At 47.3% G+C, this 20538-nt stretch overlaps 1 protein-coding gene across 2 annotated transcripts in view; it reads right to left on the bottom strand.

Moving 5' to 3' along the window:
* Nucleotides 1-20538, bottom strand: part of plcb4 (phospholipase C beta 4) — a 445314-nt gene that overhangs the window by 10090 nt on the left and 414686 nt on the right. For both annotated transcript variants that reach the window (XM_033026236.1, XM_033026237.1), the window contains 2 exons: nt 19378-19464; nt 7460-7496 (listed from right to left, as the gene is read on the bottom strand). In XM_033026236.1, coding sequence (XP_032882127.1) covers nt 7460-7496; nt 19378-19464 — 124 coding nt within the window. The remainder of the gene's footprint in view (nt 1-7459; nt 7497-19377; nt 19465-20538) is intronic.

The following is a 20538-nucleotide window of genomic DNA, read 5'->3' as shown; positions in this document are numbered from 1 at the left end:
CCGCACACGGCGCTCCGACCCGACAGTCCCCTCGACCCGAGTAGTAGCAGTCAAGGGACAAGGACGGTCCCGTACGGGACAAACCAATTTAGCCCAAAATATGGGATGTCCCGGCTAATACGGGACAGTTGGCAACACTACCTCACATGCTCTTTGTACCCTTCCATATCTCTCGTTTCCCTCTCCCCTGACTCTCAGTCTGAAGAAGGGTCTCGATCCAAAACGTCAACCATTTCTTCTCTCCAGAGATGCTGCCCGTTCCATTGAGCTACTCCAGCATTTGGTGTCTATCTTCAACGTAAGCCAGCATCTGCAATTCCTTCCTACACTCTTTCCCCTTCACTGCATAGAACTACCGTACAATTTCTAGACATGTCCAGCACTGCGGAACATTTTGGTGAAATGTGATAAATGGCTCCACCACGTGCAAATATGTTTATCAGTCGGATCAGCCTCCCTGCTCTGGGGTCAAGAAGGTGTGGTCAACTTCAAATGCCTCATTTTTCCAACTTCCATCTGAATCAGGGCCCTAGCGAGACCACACCTGGAGTATTGTGTGCAGTTTTGGTCACCCAATTTGAGGAAAGACATTCTTGCTATTGAAGGAGTGCAGCGTAGGTTTACAAGGTTAATTCCTGGAATGGTGGGACTGTCCTGTGTTGATAGAATGGAGCGGCTGGGCTTGTATACTCTGGAGTTTAGAAGGATGAGAGGGGTTCTCATTGAAATATAAGATTATTAAGGTTGGACACGCTAGAGGCAGGAAACATGTTCCCGATGTTGGGGGAGTCCAGAACCACGGGCCACAGTTTAAGAATAAGGGGTAAGTCATTTAGAACAGAGATGAGGAAACACTTTTTCTCACAGAGAGTTGTGAGTCTGTGGAATTCTCTGCCTCAGAGGGCGGTGGAGGCCGGCTTTCTGGATACTTTCAAGAGAGAGCTAGACAGAGCTCTTAAAGATAGCGGAGTCAGGGGACATGGGGAGAAGGCAGGAACGGGGTACTGATTGTAGATGATCAGCTATGATCACATTGAATGCCGGTGCCGGCTCGAGGGGCCAAATGGCCTACTCCTGCTGCACCTATTGTCTATTGTCTAATTATATAAGGACAATGGTGAATGATTCCAGAGCAGATAAGGCTGTGAACTGTGTAATGTTGTTCTTGTCCATTTCAGTAGGAGGAAGATAAATAAATTGTAGGGAAGGATAAGGTAATCCGTCCTTTAGACTAGAGATACAGTGCGGAAACAGGCCCTTCGGCCCACTGAGCCCACTCCCAACCAAACACTGGTACTATCCCACACACTAGAGACTTTTTTATTGAAGCCAATTAACCTGCAAACCTGCACGTCTTTGGAGTGTGGGAGGAAACCGGAGCACCCGGGGAAAACCCACGCAGGTCACGGGGAGAACGTACAAACTCCTTGCAGCCAGCAGCCGTAGTCAGGATCGAACCCCTGGCGCTGTAAGGCAGCAACTCTACCGCTGCGCCACCGTGCTGCCCCCATGGCATGAAGCATGTGGTCAAGACATCATGGAGGAAAAGTAGGAAAAAGAAAGGAACTGCAGATACTGGTTTAGACAGAATGACTTAAAGTGCAGGAGGAATTCAGTGGGTCAGGCAGCATCTCTGGAGAACAGGGATCCGCGATGTTTCGGGTCGGGACCCGTCTTCAGACATTATGGAAGCTGAACAAGACGTACGTTCCCCCCGTGACCTGCGTGGGTTTTCTCCGAGATCTTCGGTTTCCTCCCACACTACAAAGACGTACAGGTTCATAGGTTAATTGGCTTGGTGTAAATGTAAATTTGTCCCGTGTGTGTGTAGGGTAGTGTTAGTGTGCGGGGATCGCTGGTCGGCGTGGACTCGGTGGGCCGAAGGGCCTGTTTCCGCGCTGTATCTCTAAACGCAACTAAACAGTGTTTTCGATGCCATAATGTATCTTCAATGGGGAAAGATCTTCCCTCGAAGGCGATTGCTTGATTTTAGACAAAGCACTTCAACGTAGATACTCAGATGGTAGCTGGAAAAATGCTGGAGTAACTCAGCGGGTCATTCGGCATCTCTCTGGAGAAAAAGAATGGCCGATGTTTCCGATCGGGACCCTTCTTCAGACTGGCAGAAACTCTGACATATTGACAGCTTGTAAAATCTCAAACTGTAGCCCCTCATGTCGAAAGGTCCTGCAAATGTTCTCAATAAAACCCAAGGTCTGAAAGCCCTGATTCAATGTTCTTATATCCCTCGGAGAAGCAAGGATTCATGTAACTGAGCTCAGGCCTAATGCACTGAAACCATTTAGATCTAATCGCATTCTTCACCCAAAAGGTCGTGAAGTTCAGTCATCCTTGCTCCTGTGATTTATCATCCTGTTTATTTGTGGTAGCTGCTCTCTGAGTGTAAGTTGCTGATCTATTTCTGCCTTGAGGTGACTATTGTATGAGACTTTGTAGAAAGCTGGGCGACCAAATTAGTGCCTCTGGAAGTTGGCTCCCTTGTTGATTCCCAGAAGCCTCTTGACGGCACACGCCAGGGACAATTTGTCGAGGCCAATTAACCTGCATGTCTTTGGAATGCGGGAGGTAACCAGAGCACCCGGAGAAAACCCACGCGGTTACAGGGAGAGCAATGCAAACCTACAAACATGTACGTCTTTGGCGTGTGGGTGGAAAGACCCAGAAAAAAATGCAGGTCACGGGGAGAACGTACAAACTCCACACAGACAGAACCGTGGTCTGGATCGAACCCGGGTCTCTGACGCTGTAAGGCAGCAACTCTACCGTGCTGTCCTAACATTAAGCGGCAAGATGGGGAACTAGGGAGAAAAAATCTTATAGGGAGAAAAAATAAATCTCGAAAATTGAAACCAACATCCCAGAGGTGAGCGTCGATATTTAATTGGAATTTAATACTTCTTATATTCCATTTGTATTAGCAGGAAATAATTCTTCCTGCATAGAGGTCTGATTAGCAGGAACTTGATTATTTTTGTTAAAGGACTTTGAATTTTGCATTCCCAATCCTTCAACTTTTGGAGATGGAGATGGAAAGACACAAGACTATTTTCCAGTTTAGTTTAGAGATACAGCGTGGAAACAGTGCCCTTCGGCCCATCAAGTCAGTACCGACCAGTGATCCCTGCACACTAACACTATCACACACACACACACACGCACACACGCACACACGCACACACACGCACACGCACACACACGCGCACACACACACACACACACACACACACACACACACACACACACACACACACACACACACACACACACACACACACACACACACGAGGAACAATTTACAATTATATCAAGTCAATTAACGGCTTTGGAAATTATATCAAGTCAATTAACGGCTTCGGCTAACGGCAGGAACCCAGCGCACCCGGATAAACTACACGCTGTAACGGGGAAAACGCACAAACTCCGTACAGACAGCACCTGTAGTCAGGATCGAACCCGGGTCTCTGGCGCTGTAACGGGCCTGCCCCACTTAGGCGATTTTTTAGGCAACTACAGCCAACTAGTTTGTCTCCACATGTTCGCCGGGAGTCGTGTCCTCAGTTGCGCAAAAAGTCGCACCGTCTCTCTGGTCGCCGCTAAATTTTCAACACGTTGAAACATTTTCGGTGACAGTGGGTTTGACGCCAATGGGCGTAGCTTGACTTCTCCTGACGTGGGTGCTGTCGTAGTTGTCGCCGGGGTGACGTAGGTTGTCGCCGTTTTTTTCGGCGACCTGCTACGACTATGACTGTCGCCGGCAGTTGCCTAAAAAACCTCCAAATGGGACAGGCCCATAAGGCAGCAACTCTACCATTGTGCCACCGTGCTGCCCCTGTTTTAGATCTGTAGGCCTGAGGGATTTGTTATTTTCTTGGCTGGAGGGGAGGCATTGCAGGGTGTTTTTTTATTTTATTTTCTTTACGGTTAATTGCTGAAGTCTATCCTCATTTACTGAGCCCAAGGAATTTAAAAAAAAAAACGCTATTTAAGTCTGAGGGCTACATTTTTCACACAAAGGGTGGTGGGTGTATGGAACGAGCTGCCAGAGGAGGTAGTTGAGGCAGGGACTACCCCAACGTTGAAGAAACATTTGGACAGGTACATGGAGGGGACAGGTTTGGAGGGATATGGACTAAACGCAGGCAGGTGGGACTAGTGTAGCTGGGACGTTGGCCGGTGCGGGCAAGTTGGGCCGAAGGGCCTGTTTCCACACTGTATCACTCTATGACTCGATGACACTAAGTGCAACCATTGCAAAGACAAATTAAAGTTCGTGATGTAGAAATCTTTCAGAGTTAAACTGAAAGAAAACCTACGAAACAGCTTCAAATTAGTTAAATCATTGTAAAAAAACCTGAAACATCGTTGATCTAAAACGACGCCAAGGAACCAGTTTGTGATAAACCCTTCACTATGGCAACTGGTATCCGATGAGACTGGATAGACTCGGCTTGTACTCGCTAGAATTTAGAAGATTGAGGGGGGATCTTATAGAAACTTACAAAATTCTTAAGGGGTTGGACAGGCTAGATGCAGGAAGATTGTTCTTGATGTTGGGGAAGTCCAGGACAAGGGGTCACAGTTTAAGGGGAAATCCTTTAGGACCGAGATGAGAAAAACATTTTTCACACAGAGAGTGGTGAATCTCTGGAACTCTCTGCCACAGAAGGTAGTTGAGGCCAGTTCATTGGCTATATTTAAGAGGGAGTTAGATGTGGCCCTTGTGGCTAAAGGGATCAGGGGGTATGGAGAGAAGGTAGGTACAGGATACTGAGTTGGATGATCAGCCATGATCATATTGAATGGCGGTGCAGGCTCGAAGGGCCGAATGGCCTACTCCTGCACCTATTTTCTATGTTTCTATGTTTCTAAATGACCTCTACAAATGCAGTCATTATTTTGCGTGACACCTTTTCCCCACTGAGTGAATCCTAACTGATTCAGATCATGTGGTACTGGTGTAACTGGGACATGTTGGCCGGTGTGGGCAAGTTGGGCAGAAGGGCCTGTTTCCACACTGTATCCCTCTATGACTCTATCTCAATTCCTGGTTTATCGATCTTTCAAGTTATCCCAATGAACTTCTCAAGAGATGGTCAAGTGAGGGTTTCACACTGGGATTGTGCTTCTGCCGCTGGGTATCCTTAATCTTATTCAGGAAAGGTGAAGGCTGGATCCGACGGAATACGCGGAGGAGACCACCATCTGGCGGTCCAACCGGTAGGATGGTGGACCCAGCAAAGTGTCGCCGAGCGCAATTAGGGCACAATGTTCACGTAGACCACTGGTGGCCACCCACTGCGTGCTGACCTATCACCAGCCGTCTTGACTATGTCTTGCCACTGGATCCAGATAGGCCGGGACAATAGACAACAGACAATAGGTGCAGGAGTAGGCCATTCAGCCCTCCGAGCCAGCACCGCCATTCAATGTGATCATGGCTGATCATCCCCAATCAGTACCCCCTGTTCCTGCCTTCTCCCCATATCCCCCGACTACACTATCTTTAAGAGCCCTATCTAGCTCTCTCTTGAAAGCATCCAGAGAACCGGCCTCCACCGCCCTCTGAGGCAGAGAATTCCACAGACTCATAACTCTCTGTGAGAAAAAGTGTTTCCTCGTCTCCGTTCCAAATGGCTTACCCCTTATTCGTAAATTGTGGCCCCTGGTTCTGGACTCCTCCAAAATCGGGAACATGTTTCGTGCCTCTAGCGTGTCCAAACCCTTAATAGTCTGAAGAAGGGGTTCGGCCCGAAACGTTGCCTATTTCCTTTGCTCCATAGATGCTGCTGCACCCGCTGAGTTTCTCCAGCCTTTTGTGTACCTTAATAATCTTATATGTTTCAATTTCGACAAGAGAGTGAGGCTGACGATTTGCGCAACTCTCCCTCACTTTAATCCAAGTCAAACGCAAATGATGACTTCAGGACCCGTGCAAGATCACCATGGGAGCGCACCGCAGAAGCTCAGAGGGAATGCGCCACACCCAAGGCTCGAGCCACTTCAACTTCTACTGCAGCACCCACCCAACTGTGTCCCATACGCGGGCAAGCTTTCCGGGCCCAGATCGGTCTCACCTCCAAACCCACAAACAAAAACAAAAACACTGAAGTCATGGTCTTCTTCCACTACGAAGGATGAACAACAAAATCATTAATAGTTACAAAGTTTGGGCAGAAAGTGGTGAATTACTGATAACATCCCAATCGGATACCAGTTGGCCATGGTAAAAGGTTTATCACCAACTGTTTCCTTGGTGTCGTTTTAGATCAACGATGTTTCAGGTTTTTTTTACAACGGATAACTCATATGTTTCTATAAGATCCTCATCTCATCCTTCTAAATTCCAGAGTATACAAGCCCAGCCGCTCCATTCTCCCAGCATATGACAGTCCCGCCATCCCGGGAATTAACCTTGTAAACCTACCCTCAATAGCAAGATTGTCCTTCCTCAAATTAGGAGACCAAAACTGCACACATTACTCCAGGTGTGATCTCACCAATGCCCTGAACAATTGCAGAAGGACCTCTTTGCTCCTAACTTCGAAAGATTTCTACACCAACAACTTTAATTTGTCTCTGCAATGGACTTGGATTCATAAAGTGGTTCAGCTTGGAAACAGGACCTTCGGCCCAACTTGCTAACACTGGCCAAAAAAGCTACACGGCTCTTTGTTTTGCACATTTGCATCAATTTTCACATCATTGAAATAGTTTAGTTTAGAGACATAGCGCGTAAACAGGCCCTTCGGCCCACCGAGTCTGCGCCGACCAGCGATCCCCGCACACTAACACTATCCTACCCACACTCGGGACAATTTACATTTACACCAAGCCAATTAACCCACATACCTGCAAGTCTTTGGAGTGTGGGAGGCACAATGGGCTAAGTGTTCGGCTGGCGACCGGAAGGTGGCCGGTTCGAATCCCGCTTGGAGTGCATACTGTCGTTGTGTCCTTGGGCAAGACACTTCACCCACCTTTGCCTGTGTGTGAATGTGTGTGAATGTGTGTGAGTGATTGGTGGTGGTCGGAGGGGCCATAGGCGCAGAATGGCAGCCACGCTTCCGTCAGTCTGCCCCAGGGCAGCTGTGGCTACAGAAGTAGCATACCACCACCGAGTGTGACTGAGGAGTGAATGAATAATGCGATGTAAAACGCCTTGAGTATTAGAAAGGCGCTATATAAATCCCATCCATTATTATTATTATTATCTCGGAGAAAACCCACGGGGAGAACGCACAAACTCCGTACTGACAGCACCCGTGGCCGGGATCGAACCCGGGTCTCCGGCACTGAAAGGCAGCAACTCTACCGCTGCGCCACTATGCCAAACCCAATTTCATTCAATGTACGCACGGCCAGCCCTGTCAGTATATGAAGCACCGTCAACATTAAACAACAGATTTGATTGCCGTTCAGTAATGAAGATTAGACCTACCTTGGGAGACACACCCTGCATGACATGATTTCAGCAGCTGTACAAAAATAATAGTGATCACAAATCAAAAACGTGTACAAAATGAAATGCCAGCGTTCATTAACATGTGTCTTTCTATAAAATGCATGTTACATTTGAACTCTAATGGTAAAACAAAACAATGAACATGGTATTTCGGATTACAGACATTATCATGAGACATTTACCAGTGTAATAAATAATTCATAAAAGATGAGGGTTAATCTGTGGAATAAGATGCTATGATTGATGGACTAGAAACGAAAATTAAAGACATGGATGCAAAGAAAGGATGCTGGAAGAATCCATGCCAACTCACATATGAATTATGCTGACGTATGAATATTGATTTCTCTAACTTCAAGTAACCCTTGCTTTCCCTCTCTCTCCGTCCCTCCCCCACCCTAGTTCTCCGACTGGCTTCACTGTCCTCCTGATTAATTTTACTGTATGTGTGCCTCGTTGTCACTGTAATGTCTTCCTTAAGACCTTGGTGTGACTAGCACAATGAAGACACGTCCGATATCTTGTAGGAAAAGTTTAATCTGCTATCAACTGAAACTTCCAGTAGGTCACTTGACCTCAGTCGCAAGGCACAGGTACATTTACCAGCTTCTGCTTTTGGCCTCAAGGGGCTCTGGCATTTATATTACATATTACATTACATATACATCACATCTCCCCCTTCACTTTAATTACATCACATCTCCCCCTAATATCCACTTAAGGATTTACACTAGACTCAATTAAGAGTGCTGCTGTTTTTCACTTTAACCTCAAACTCTAGAAACTCTAACAAAGGGCCTGTCTTGTTGTCTTTTGCTGTGACTGGGAGACTGGCTCCTGCCTCTCGCTGCATCTCGGCGCATCATGTCTTCCGGGGACTTGCACCTTCTGGGAGACTATTCCTGGCTTCTGGAGATTGGCTTCTCTGTCCAAGTTTCTCACATTTTGGCGTCTGGCTACAGGTGGTCTATCCCCGGCTACACAGGGAGGGTGGTCCCGGATGCTTGAGCCCCTCCATTTTTTAAAAATTCTGACACCATGTAATGTCTTCCGTAAGACCGTGTTGTGACTAGCACAATGAAGACACGTCCGACATCTTGTAGGAAAAGTTTAATCTGCTATCAACTGAAACTTCCAGAAGGTCACTTGACCTCAGTCACGAGGCACAGGTTCATTTACCAGCTTCTGCTTTTGGCCTCAAGGGGCACTGGCATTTACATTACATATTACATTGCATATACACCACAGTCACCTTCCACTCAGCCTACAGAGCAATTCTACATTTCCTTGATCAACACCTGCTTTGATCTGTCATCTTCACACCTTACCCTTCCATATCTCTAGACTCCGTTTCCCCTAACTCTCTGACTGGGGTAGGGTCTCGACCTGTTCCTTCTCTCCAGAGGTGCTGCCTGTCCCACTGAGTTACTCCAGCATTTTGTGTCTATCTTCGGTGTAAACCAGCATCTGCAGTTCCTTCCTACACATACTCCCACATACCAATTAGTTTGAAGAACAGATGAGCTTCCCACTACTAAACTGATAAGAAGTTTAAATAATCCACCCACAAAGAATATTTTAGGATAAAATTTGTCAGATACCAATAACGATTCACGGTGGGAGGATTTCAAGTGCATTCTCAATTTGGGTCGAAGGGCCTGTTTCCACTCTGTATGACCCTATTTATCCCAATACCTTAAAAGAAAGGACGGGCACGGTGGGAGAGTTGCTGCCTCACAGCGTTTGCAGTGCCGGAGACCCCGGTTCGATCCTGACTACGGGTGCTATCTGTACGGAGTTTGTGCGTTCTCCCCCTGACCTCGTGGGATTTCTCCAAGATCTTCGGTTTCCTCCCACACTCCAAAGACGTGCAGGTATATAGGGATAAATTGGCTTGGTGTATGTGTAAATTGTCCCTTGTGTGTGTAGGATAGTATTAATGCGCGGGGATCGCCGGTTGGCGTGGACTTGGTGGGCCGAAGGTCCTGTTTCCACGCTGTATCTCAAAACTAAACTAAACTAAAGTGGAGGAGGAAAAAACATAGAATATGACTACTAATTGCCATTATACTTTGGTTTAAGATGTGGAGCCGGAGAAATGGGAGATTGCTAAAGTGATTTATAGGTGAGACGTTGATAGATACATTTTGTCCGGACTAAAGGAGGTGACGGACCACCAGTTGCTGGAAAATCGGTGGTGGACCAGTATCTAGGCCCCGCATCAGACCTTCCCCAATGAGGACCTACAACTCCATGGGCTGTAGTTCCCTTTCTTCAATGACTAAACCATGACCTGACATTTACAGTTCAGTTTATTATCACGTGTACCAGGGTACAGTGAAAAGCTTTTGTTGCCTGCCATCCAGTCAGCGGAAAGACAATGCATGATTAAGCCGTTTGCCGTGTATGCCGTATGATGAGGGAATAACGTTTAGTGCAAGTTAAAGCCAGCAAAGTCCGATCAAGGATAGTCCGATGGTCACCAATGAGTAGACAATAGTTCGGCACTGCTCTCTGGTTGTGGTAGGGAGCAGAGATTCATTGTCGGGACAGATTGAATTGCTCAACCTTTGCAGAAATCTTCAGGAATTTACCTTCAATTAAATCAGCTCGACCTACCACAGGTGACAATCCCCCCTCAGCTATAATATTGTCCAGGCAAAGAGAAAAACGTACCACCTTATATTTTCTTGGGGTGAGAGACTGGATGCTCTGTCACAGACTCTTCCAAAACCATAGAGTGATACAGTGTGGAAACAGGCCCAACTGGCCCGCACCGACCAACATGTCCCATCTACGCTAATCCCACCTGCCCGCATTCAGCTGCTAATAACTTCAACTCCCCCTCCCATTCTCACACTGACCTTTCTGTCCTGGGCCTCCTCCATTGTCAGAGTGAGGCCCAGTGCAAGTTGGAGGAGCAGCACCTCATACTTTGCTTGGGCAGCTTACACCCCAGTGGTATGAACATTGACTTCTCTAACTTCAAGTTGGAAACCTCCCTCTCCATCCCCTCCCCGTTCCAGTTCACCGACCATCTTACTGTCTCCCACTACCTTTTATCTCTGTTTCCTTATCTATGGATCTCCAGTCTGAAGCAGCGTCTCAGCCCGAAATGTCACCCATTCCTTCTCTCCAGAGACGCTGCCTGTCCCGCTGAGTTACCATATAACCATATAACAATTACAGCACGGAAACAGGCCATCTCGGCCCTTCTAGTCCGTGCCGAACACTTATTTTCCCCTAGTCCCATATACCTGCGCTCAGACCATAACCCTCCATTCCTTTCCCGTCCATATAACTATCCAATTTATTTTTAAATGATAAAATCGAACCTGCCTCCACCACCTCCACTGGAAGCTCATTCCACACAGCCACCACTCTCTGAGTAAAGAAGTTCCCCCTCAAGTTACCCCTAAACTTCTGTCCCTTAATTCTCAAGTCATGTCCTCTTGTTTGAATCTTCCCTACTCTCAGTGGGAAAAGCTTATCCACGTCAACTCTGTCTATCCCTCTCATCATTTTAAAGACCTCTATCAAGTCCCCCCTTAACCTTCTGCGCTCCAAAGAATAAAGCCCTAACTTGTTCAACCGTTCTCTGTAACTTAGTTGCTGAAACCCAGGCAACATTCTAGTAAATCTCCTCTGTACTCTCTCTATTTTGTTGACATCCTTCCTATAATTAGGCGACCAAAATTGTACACCAATTTTACTCCAGCATTTTGTGTCTATCTTGCATTTGGCCCATATCACACTGATCTGTTTTGAAGTTCTGTTGTGCTGAAGCAAAGCAAGAATTTCATTGTCCTATCATGACAATATGACAATAAACTCGCTTGAACTTGAACTTGAACTTTCCATGTACCTGTCTAAATGTTTCTTAAACGTTGGGATAGTCCCTCCCTCAACTACCTCCTCCGGCAGCTCGTTCCATACACTCCCTACCCTTTGTGCTAAAAAATTGCCTCTCAGGTTCCTGTTAAAACTACCCACCCCCTCACCTCATCTTACCATGCTGGGACATTTATCTGCAATTATTGATGTAGAATCTCTCAGCATGCTGTGTCTCTGTCTGCAATTTAAATATTTCACATTTTTCCTTATTAATATTAGTGTCTGTATCACCACAGAAGATTGGCATCCAGCACTCATTTAAACATTCTTTCTCCACAGGGGATCTACCATTTTGGGCTCTTATAGAAACAATTCTATCTATTGTTCTTCCTGAAGATTTTCTTTGATTTTCTTCCCCTGGAGAAATGCTTGTTACTATTCCTTGTTACTTGGTTATGCTTCCTAAATTTATCGTTTAAAGTCACTCTCCTTTCTCCTATACTTCTCTGTGGAGTGAATGAAGGTGAGGCCAGATTTGGAAAGTTGCGCCCATTTTTGGCCGCCATGTTGGAAGAAAGATGTTGTCCAGCTGGAAAGGGTGCAGAGGGGATTTACAAGGATGTTGCTAGGACTCGAGGGCCTGAGCTACAGGGAGAGGTTGGGCAGGGTGGGGCTCTATCAATAGACAATAGACAACAGGTGCAGTAGTAGGCCATTCGGCCCTTCGAGCCAGCACCGCCATTCACTGTGATCATGGCTGATCATCCACATTCAGTACCCCGTTCCTGCCTTCTCCCCATACCCCCTGACTCCGCTATCTTTAAGAGCTCTATCTAACTCTCTCTTGAAAGCATCCAGAGAATTGGCCTCCACTGCCCTTTGAGGCAGAGAATTCCACAGATTCACAACTTTCTGGGTAAAAAAGTTTTTCCTCATCTCTGTTCTAAATGGCTTACCCCTTATTCTTAAACTGTGGCCCCTGGCCACTACTCTATCAGGAAGATTGTTTGTGTCCTCCTTAGTGAAGACGGAACCAAAGTATCTGTTCATGAAGATGGATCCAAAGTACCACGTGACAAGAAAGTGTTCAATTCAATTCAATAATCTTGTGCATAGTTTTTGGTTTCCACAGCTGATGTCAGTCAGGCAACTGAGCTGAGCCATCCCTGAGAACGTTCCTGACCTACCGTCTATCTTGTGTAGGCAGGAACGGCAGATGCCGGTTTAAACTGCAGTCCTGGCAACATCCTCGTAAATCTTCTCTGTACCCTTTCCAACTTGACAACATCTTTCCAGTAACATGGGCTCAAGTCCCAGTTGTTGGAAGTGCAGGGTAACTATTAAATCTTTCCCCACCTCACCTTAAACCTATGTCCCCTGGTTCTCGAGACTCGAATTTAGAAGATTGAGGGGGGATCTTATAGAAACTTACAAAATTCTTAAGGGGTTGGACAGGCTAGATGCAGGAAGATTGTTCGCGATGTTGGGGAAGTCCAGAACAAGGGGTCACAGTTTAAGGATAAGGGGGAAATCTTTTAGGACCGAGATGAGAAAAACATTTTTCACACAGAGAGTGGTGAATCTTTGGAATTCTCTGCCACAGAAGGTAGTTGAGGCCAGTTCATTGGCTATATTTAAGAGGGAGTTAGATGTGGCCCTTGTGGCTAAAGGTATCAGGGGGTATGGAGAGAAGGCAGGTACAGGATACTGAGTTGGATGATCAGCCATGATCATATTGAATGGCGGTGCAGGCTCGAAGGGCCGAATGGTCTACTCCTGCACCTATTTTCTATGTTTCTATCTATGCTTACCTGATCTGTCCCTCTCGTGATTTTGTATACCTCTAGAAGATCACCCTTTATCCTCCTGCGCTCCAAGGATTAGAATCCCAGCCTGCTCAACCTCTCCCTGGAGCTCAGGCCCTTGAGTTGAGTTGAGTTTAGTTTATTGTCACGCGTACCGAGGTACAGTGAAAAGCTTTTGTTGCGCGCTAACCAGCCAGCAGAAAGACAATACATGATTACCATCGAGCCATTCGCAGAGTACAGCTGCAGTCCTGGATACAACCTCGTAAATCTTCTCTGCACCCGTTCCAACTTGACAACATCTTTCCTGTAACATGGTGACCAAAACTGAACACAATATACTAAATGTACACAAAAATGCTGGAGAAACTCAGCGGGTGCAGCAGCATCTATGGAGCGAAGGAAATAAGCAAAGTTTCGGGCCGAAACCCTTCTTCAGACTGATAGGGGGTGGCGGAGAGAAGGAAGGAAAAAGGAGGAGGAGGAGTGCTGAGGGATGGGAGGAGACAGCTCGAGGGTTGAGGAAGGGGAGGAAACAGCAAGGGCTAACAAAATTGGGAGAATTCAATGTTCATGCCCGCAGGATGCAGACTCCCCAAGCGGAATATGAGGTGCTGTTCCTCCAATATCCAGTGTTGCTCACTCGGGCCATGGAAGAGACCCAGGACAGAGAGGTCGGACGGGGAATGGGAGGGGGAGTTGAAGTGCTGAGCCACCGGGAGGTCAGGTGGTCACTAAATGTGGCCTTGCCAACGTCTTATATAACTGTAACATGACCTCCCATCTTCTCTACTCAATAGGCACAAAATGCTGGAGTTACTCAGCGGGTCCGGCTCCAGAGACCCAGAGTGGCTCTGGCTGACCTGCTGAGTGACTCCAGTTTTTTGTGTCTGTCTGCCTACTGTTTATCTCATTGGAGACTCCCTGACTATTGGACTTCACCTTGCACAAAACATTATTCCCGTAAGGGCTGGTCCCACTTAGGCGATTTTTTCGGCGACAGCCACACGGTCGCGGGGTGACGTCTGTATTGTCGTGAGTTGTCTCCTCAAGTGTCGTAACTTTTTTCTTGTTGCCGCTGGATTTTGAAATGTTGAACATCTTTCAGCGACAGTGGGCTTGACGTTGCCTGTCTTCTCCTGCCGTAGGTGCTGTCGTAGGATGTCGCCAGGTGACGTAGGTTGTCGCCGGGTGATGACTCGGTGAATTCCATTGGCGACAACCTATGTCAACCGACGCGACTGAATTGTCTTCAGCTGTCGATGACAGGGTCGTTGCTTGTCGCGGTTGGGCGTAGGTTGACTTCGGTTGTCGCCTGTGTGGTCGTAGGTTGTCGTAGGTGTGGTCAACATAACGCAGGAAAGATATGCTTTTATCGGGAGAAGCTGCTAATGGCATTACTTATTGTCCACTTAAAGTCTATTCAAAGCAGCATAAAATAATCTGCCATATCAGTAAATTATGATAGATTAAGATTTGGCTCGTAGGATTCGGATTTGGAATCCCCTCTCACAATATCAATAGACAATAGACAATAGGTGCAGGAGTAGGCCATTCGGCCCTTCGAGCCAGCACCGCCTTCGAGCCAGCCACCATCGACTGGACGTCCTATGTCACAACGATTGGGTCGCCGGTTGTGGGTAGCTTGCCGTCGACTAGGTGGTAGGTTGTCGTAGACATTGTCGTGGGGAGAGGGGGGGGGGGGGGGGCTCCAGTCGCTGCTTTTCGGCGACCAGCTATGACTGTGACACTCGCCGGCAGTCACCTAAAAAATCGCCTAAATGGGACAGGCCCTTTAACCTGAATCTGTACACTGTGTTCAGCTTGATTGTAATCATGTATAGCCTTTCCGCTGACTGGATAGCATGCCAAAAAAATGCTTTTCACTGTACCTCGCTACACGTGGCAATAATAAATGAAACTAAACAGTGGCATTCTGTTGCAGTCAGCTCGTTACAATGTTTGTAGCTGTAATGATACTGTAAATGCCCATGCTTACTGGAACAATGGCTTTACAGTGCACCTCATTACACCTCAATGCACCTCATTACACAGACATCATTTTTTCCTAAATTCGCACGCTATGAAATTATCGCATGAAACATTAAAACAAAAGGAATGATTGACGAGTTTGCCCCAATATTAATTTTTTGGAGTAGTCTTCACGATTTAGGAATTTGTTGAAGTATTTTAATGATCTGTGACATGTACCCAACAAATTACTCCTTCATTTTAGAGATAAAACGCAGAAACATAGAAAATATGTGCAGGAGTAGGACATTCGGCCCTTTGAGCCACATTCAATATGATTTTGGCTGATCATCTAAAATCAGTACTCCGTTCCTGCCTTCTCCCCATATCCCTTGATTCCGTTAGCTCGAAGAGCCAAATCTAACTCTCCCTTGAAAACATCCAGTTAATTGGCCTCCACTGCCTTCTGTGGCAGAGAATTCCACAGATTCACAACTCTCCGGGTGAAAATGTTTTTCCTCATCTTAGTCCTAAATGGCCTACCCCTTATTCTTAAACTTTGACCCCTGGTTCTGGACTCCCCCAACATGGGGAACATTTTTCCTGCATCTAGCCTGTCCAATTCCTGAAGAATTTTATATGTTTCTATAAAATCCCCCCTCATCGTTCTAAATTCCAGTGAATACAAGCCCAGTCGACCCATTCTTTCATATGTCAGTCCCGCCATCCCGGGAATTAACCTGGTGAACCTACGCTGCACTCCCTCAACAGCAAGAATTTCCTTCCTCAAATTAGGAGACCAAAATTGCATGCTATAGTCCAGGGCCCTGTACAACTGCAGTAGGACCTCCTTGCTCCTAAACTCAAATCCTCTCGCTATGAAGGCCAACATGCCATTCTTCACTGCCTGCTGTACCTGCATGCTTGCTTTCAATGACTGGTGTACAAGGACACCCAAGTCTCGTTGCACTTCCCCTTTTCCTAATCTGACACCATTCAGATAATACTCTGCCTTCCTGTTCTTGCCACCAAAGTGGATAACCTCACATTTATTCACATTATACTGCATCTGCATGCATCTGCCCACTCACCCAACCTATCCAAGTCACCCTGCAGCCCCATAGCATTCTCCTCGCAGCTCACACTGCCACCCAGCTTTGTGTCATCCGCAACTTGGAGATGTTTCATTTAATTCCCTCGTCCAAATCGTTAATAAATATTGTAAATAACTGTAGTCCCAACAACGAGCCTTGCTGCACCCCACTAGTCACTGCATATGTCATATCATGTCTCATATCATTTTATACGGCATGTTTATATCAAAACATGCATTCTGCTAGAGTAGAAGAATGCAACATGCTTCTACAAGTGATAGATCTTTCTTCTGATCAATACTGTTCCATGCTATTAAAACTTGATAAACAGCTTTCAAAGGTAGAATCACTGTTCAAATATTAGTTATCAAGGTTGAGAAAGACGAGGAAATATCATAATGGTCACTTTAAAAAAAAAGATAATGCAGGTGCAGGCAGGGAAGATAGACATAAAAAGCTGGAGTAACTCAGCGGGACAAGCAGCATCTCTGGAGAAATGGAAAAGGTGACTGAAGAAGGGTCTCGACCCAAAACGTCACCTATTCCTTTTCACCAGAGAAGCTGCCTGCCTGACCCGCTGAGATACTCCAGTTTATTGTGTCTCCAACCAACAAACCTGCAAGGTTCTTGGAAGGTGGGAGAAAACCGGAGCACCGACGCAGGTCACGGGGAGAACGTGCAAACTCCGCACAGACAGCAGCCTTGGTCAGGATCGAACCCGGGTCTCTTGCGCTGAGGGTCAGGAAGCTCCACGGCTGCGCCACCGTGCCGGCCATTCTATGAAAAGGTTCCGTGATGGTAACACTAAAGGGCCTGTCCCACCAGTCTAGCGTCTAGCGCGTCCAAACGTGGTGGCTTAAGGCGTACGGCCTCGCGGGGCCGGTCCCAATTAGAACCACGGAGGCGTATGGAGTTGTGCGGGGCTGGTCCCGACATCAAACTCACCAATCAGCTGGGCAGGAGGCGGGCCGACTGAATTTGAACGTCGCACGGCGTCGAGCGGTGACGTCATCACGCAACGGCACGCTCGGCGGTGATGTCATCACGCAACGCCACATGCTAGGCGCACGACGTCAAAACACTGCGCACGACGTCAAGGCGCTGCGTAGGGCCTTGATGCGGCTGCGTACGACCTCGATGTGGCTGCGGGCTGACAGGCCGTTGTCGCGCGGGATTTTCGAACAGCGCAAGATTTTCGGAGCCCCCGCGCGATGTCAGGACCAGCCCCGCACAACTCCATACGCCTCCGCCGATCGAAGTGGGACCGGTCCCTCGAGGCCGTACACCTCAAGCGACCACATTTGATCGTGCTAGACGCATGCTATCGCATGCTGGTGGGACAGGCCCTTAACCGTTCTGTACAGAAGATAGTTATATGTATACAAGGCACTTGAACATAATGCCTCTGCAGCCTCACTGATAAACAGCATCGGTTCTCTGTACAATTCCAAGGGGAAAAGGTTACACTCAGGAATTTACACGTTGATTTCCAGGTAAATCCTGCATTAAAGAACAATGGTGTCATCTGCCCCAGCACATAATGATCCAGACATTAAACTACAAACCTGTTTTCGTGTCGTTCATCTTTTGTGCTTTGGACACGTGAAAGAAAAACAATCTCAGGGAGTAAATAACTCGTTAATGTAACAATCCACTGAACCTCACGCTATGCCGAATAGTTTGGCTTGTGTGGCATTTTCAAGCGTGAATATATTTTTTCCGTCATCGACTGGCGGTGAATCGGCAACGATGATTTTTAGGCCACTAATCACATCGGCTTGATGAAGAGGCGAGAGAGTGTGAAGGAAGGAACTGCAGATGATGTGGGTTGAGGGGGTATTAGGGGTTATGGGGAGAAGGCAGGAGAATGGGGTGAGGAGGGAGAGATAGATCACCCATGATTGAATGGCCAGAGTAGACTTGATGGGCCGAATGGCCAAATTCTGCTTCTATCACTTATGACCTTATTTCAATGTTCATACCAGTGGGTTGTGAGCTACCTGGAGTAGTGTGTGCAGTTTTGGTCCCCTAATCTTAGGAAGGACATTCTTGCTATTGAGGGAGTGCAGCATAGGTTTACAAGGTTAATTCATGGGATGGCGGGACTGTCGTATGCTGAGAGAATGGAGCGCCTGGGCTTGTACACTCTGGTGTTTAGAAGGACGAGGGGGATCTTATTGAAACATAAGATTATTAAGGGTTTGGACACTCTAAAGGCAGGAAACATGTTCCCGATGTTGGGGGAGTCCAGAACCAGGGGCCACGGTTTACGAATATGGGGAAAGCCATTTAGAACGGAGACGAGGAAACACCTTTTCTCACAGGTGGCCTAATTTTGCACCTCGAACATATGAAACAAGGACCTGCAGATGCTGGTTTACACCAAAGGACATAAAGTACTGGATTAACTCAGCGGGCCAGGCAGCATCACTGGAGAACATGGTAGGTGCTGGTAGACACAAAATGCTGGAGTAACTCAGCAGGTGGGGCAGCATCTCTGGAGAGAAGGAATGGGCAACGTTTTGGCCCTTCCTCAGACCCAAAACGTCACCCATTCCTTCTCTCCAGAGATGATGCCTCACCCACTGAGTTACTCCAGCATTTTGTGTCTATCTTTGATTGTACCAGCATCTGCAGTTCTTTCTTACACATGGATAGGTGCTGTTTCTGTCGAGACCCTTCTTCAGACTGATTGTTGGGGGGGAGGGGGGGGATTGAAGAATTAGTTGCGAACTGTGAAGACACAGGGAGGAGGCGTAGCAGGTGAGGGGGTGGGGGTGGCACAGAGAAGGGGAGAGAGAGGAGGAGGGGTGGAGGAAGGAGGAAGGTGTGTGGAGTGGGGGTTGGTGGGGGGGGGGGGGGGGGGGTGAGTGGAGCGGTAGATAGGGTTTGTTTGAGGTTAATTCTAAAATTGGAGAATTCAATATTGAAACCGCCGAGTTGTAAGCTACCCAAGCGGAATTTGAGGTGCTGCTCCTCCAGTTGGTGTGTGGCCTCACCCTGACAATGGAGGAGGCCCAGGACAGAAAGGTCAATGTGGGAACGCTGAAGGGGATTCAAAATGGTAAGCAACCAGCGGGAGACACAGCGGGATCGTGACGGACCGAGCGCACGTGTTCAGCATCACCTTCTCATGTCAACACAGTCTAATCTTAAACATACATTTAACATGCGGCACCTCTCTCTCTACCTGATCATTTTGTCTTTCCAAGCCCTCCAGTTGTTCGAGCTGAGCTTTCTTTAATTGGTCCATTTCCTTGGATTGCTTCATTGCGAGCTGAAAAGATGAGAAATGCTGCCGTTTTATTGAACATCAGACACCACGGGCTGTGGATTATAATTTTGCTGCCGCACATAAACGGATAACAGCCGGATGAAGTCTATTGCTCAGACCTTCTGTATTAGAATTGGTGTTGATATCAAGAATTCTGTGGCTTGTAAAGCTTTGCATTCATGGGGACTATTTTAATACCATCAGCAAGCAGCAACTGACGGCTGCTTTCAATATACATAAAACTGGCTGACTGTCACTTCTGAAATGGTCAAATAAACAGTAATATTGAACGAGAATGATTAATAACTGGATTCGCTTCTCTTTTCGTTTAATTTGGTTTCAAGATACAGCATGGAAACAGGCCCTTCGGCCCACCAGAACCGTGCCAGCCATTGATCACACATTCACATTCGGTCACGGGGTGCACGTACAAACCCCCCGCCGATAGCACCCGCAGTCAGGATCTAACCCGGGTCCGTGCAGAGTTTGTACGTTCTCCCTGTGACCGCGTGGGCTTTCTCCGGGTGCTCCGGTTTCTTCCCACACTCGAAAGACATGCAGGTGTGAAGGTAAATTGGTTTCAGTAAAAATTGTAAATTATCCCTGGTGTGTGTGTAGGATGGTGTTATGGCCCTGTCCCACTTACGCGACTTTTTCGGCGACTGCCGACACCCGTCATAGGTCGTTACGGGTCGGCCAAAATTTTCAACGTGTTGAAAATCCAGCCGTGACCAGAAAGACGCTACGACTCTTTGGGCGACTGAGACGACTCACGACCATACTGGCGACGCCATGACGACACGTCGCGGGGTGGAGCCTGTATGGTCGTGAGTAGTCGCCCAAAGAGTCGTACCTTGTTCTGGTCGCCGCTGGATTTTCAACATGTTGAACATTTTCGGTCACCTGTAACGACCTATGACGGGTGCCGGCAGTCGCCGAAAAATCGCGTAAGTGGGACAGGCCCATTAGTGCGCGGGGTGATCGTTGGTCTGCGTGGACTCGGTGGGCCGAAGGGCCTGTTTTTTTCCACGCTGTGTCTCTAAATTAATTCATTAAACTAAAAATAGATTGAGCCTG

Source organism: Amblyraja radiata, chromosome 8 (genome assembly GCF_010909765.2).
Source record: "Amblyraja radiata isolate CabotCenter1 chromosome 8, sAmbRad1.1.pri, whole genome shotgun sequence".
Classification (NCBI taxonomy): Eukaryota; Metazoa; Chordata; class Chondrichthyes; order Rajiformes; family Rajidae; genus Amblyraja; species Amblyraja radiata.
The sequence above is the reverse complement of the archived record's forward strand: the minus strand, read 5'-3'. Positions and strand labels throughout refer to the sequence as shown.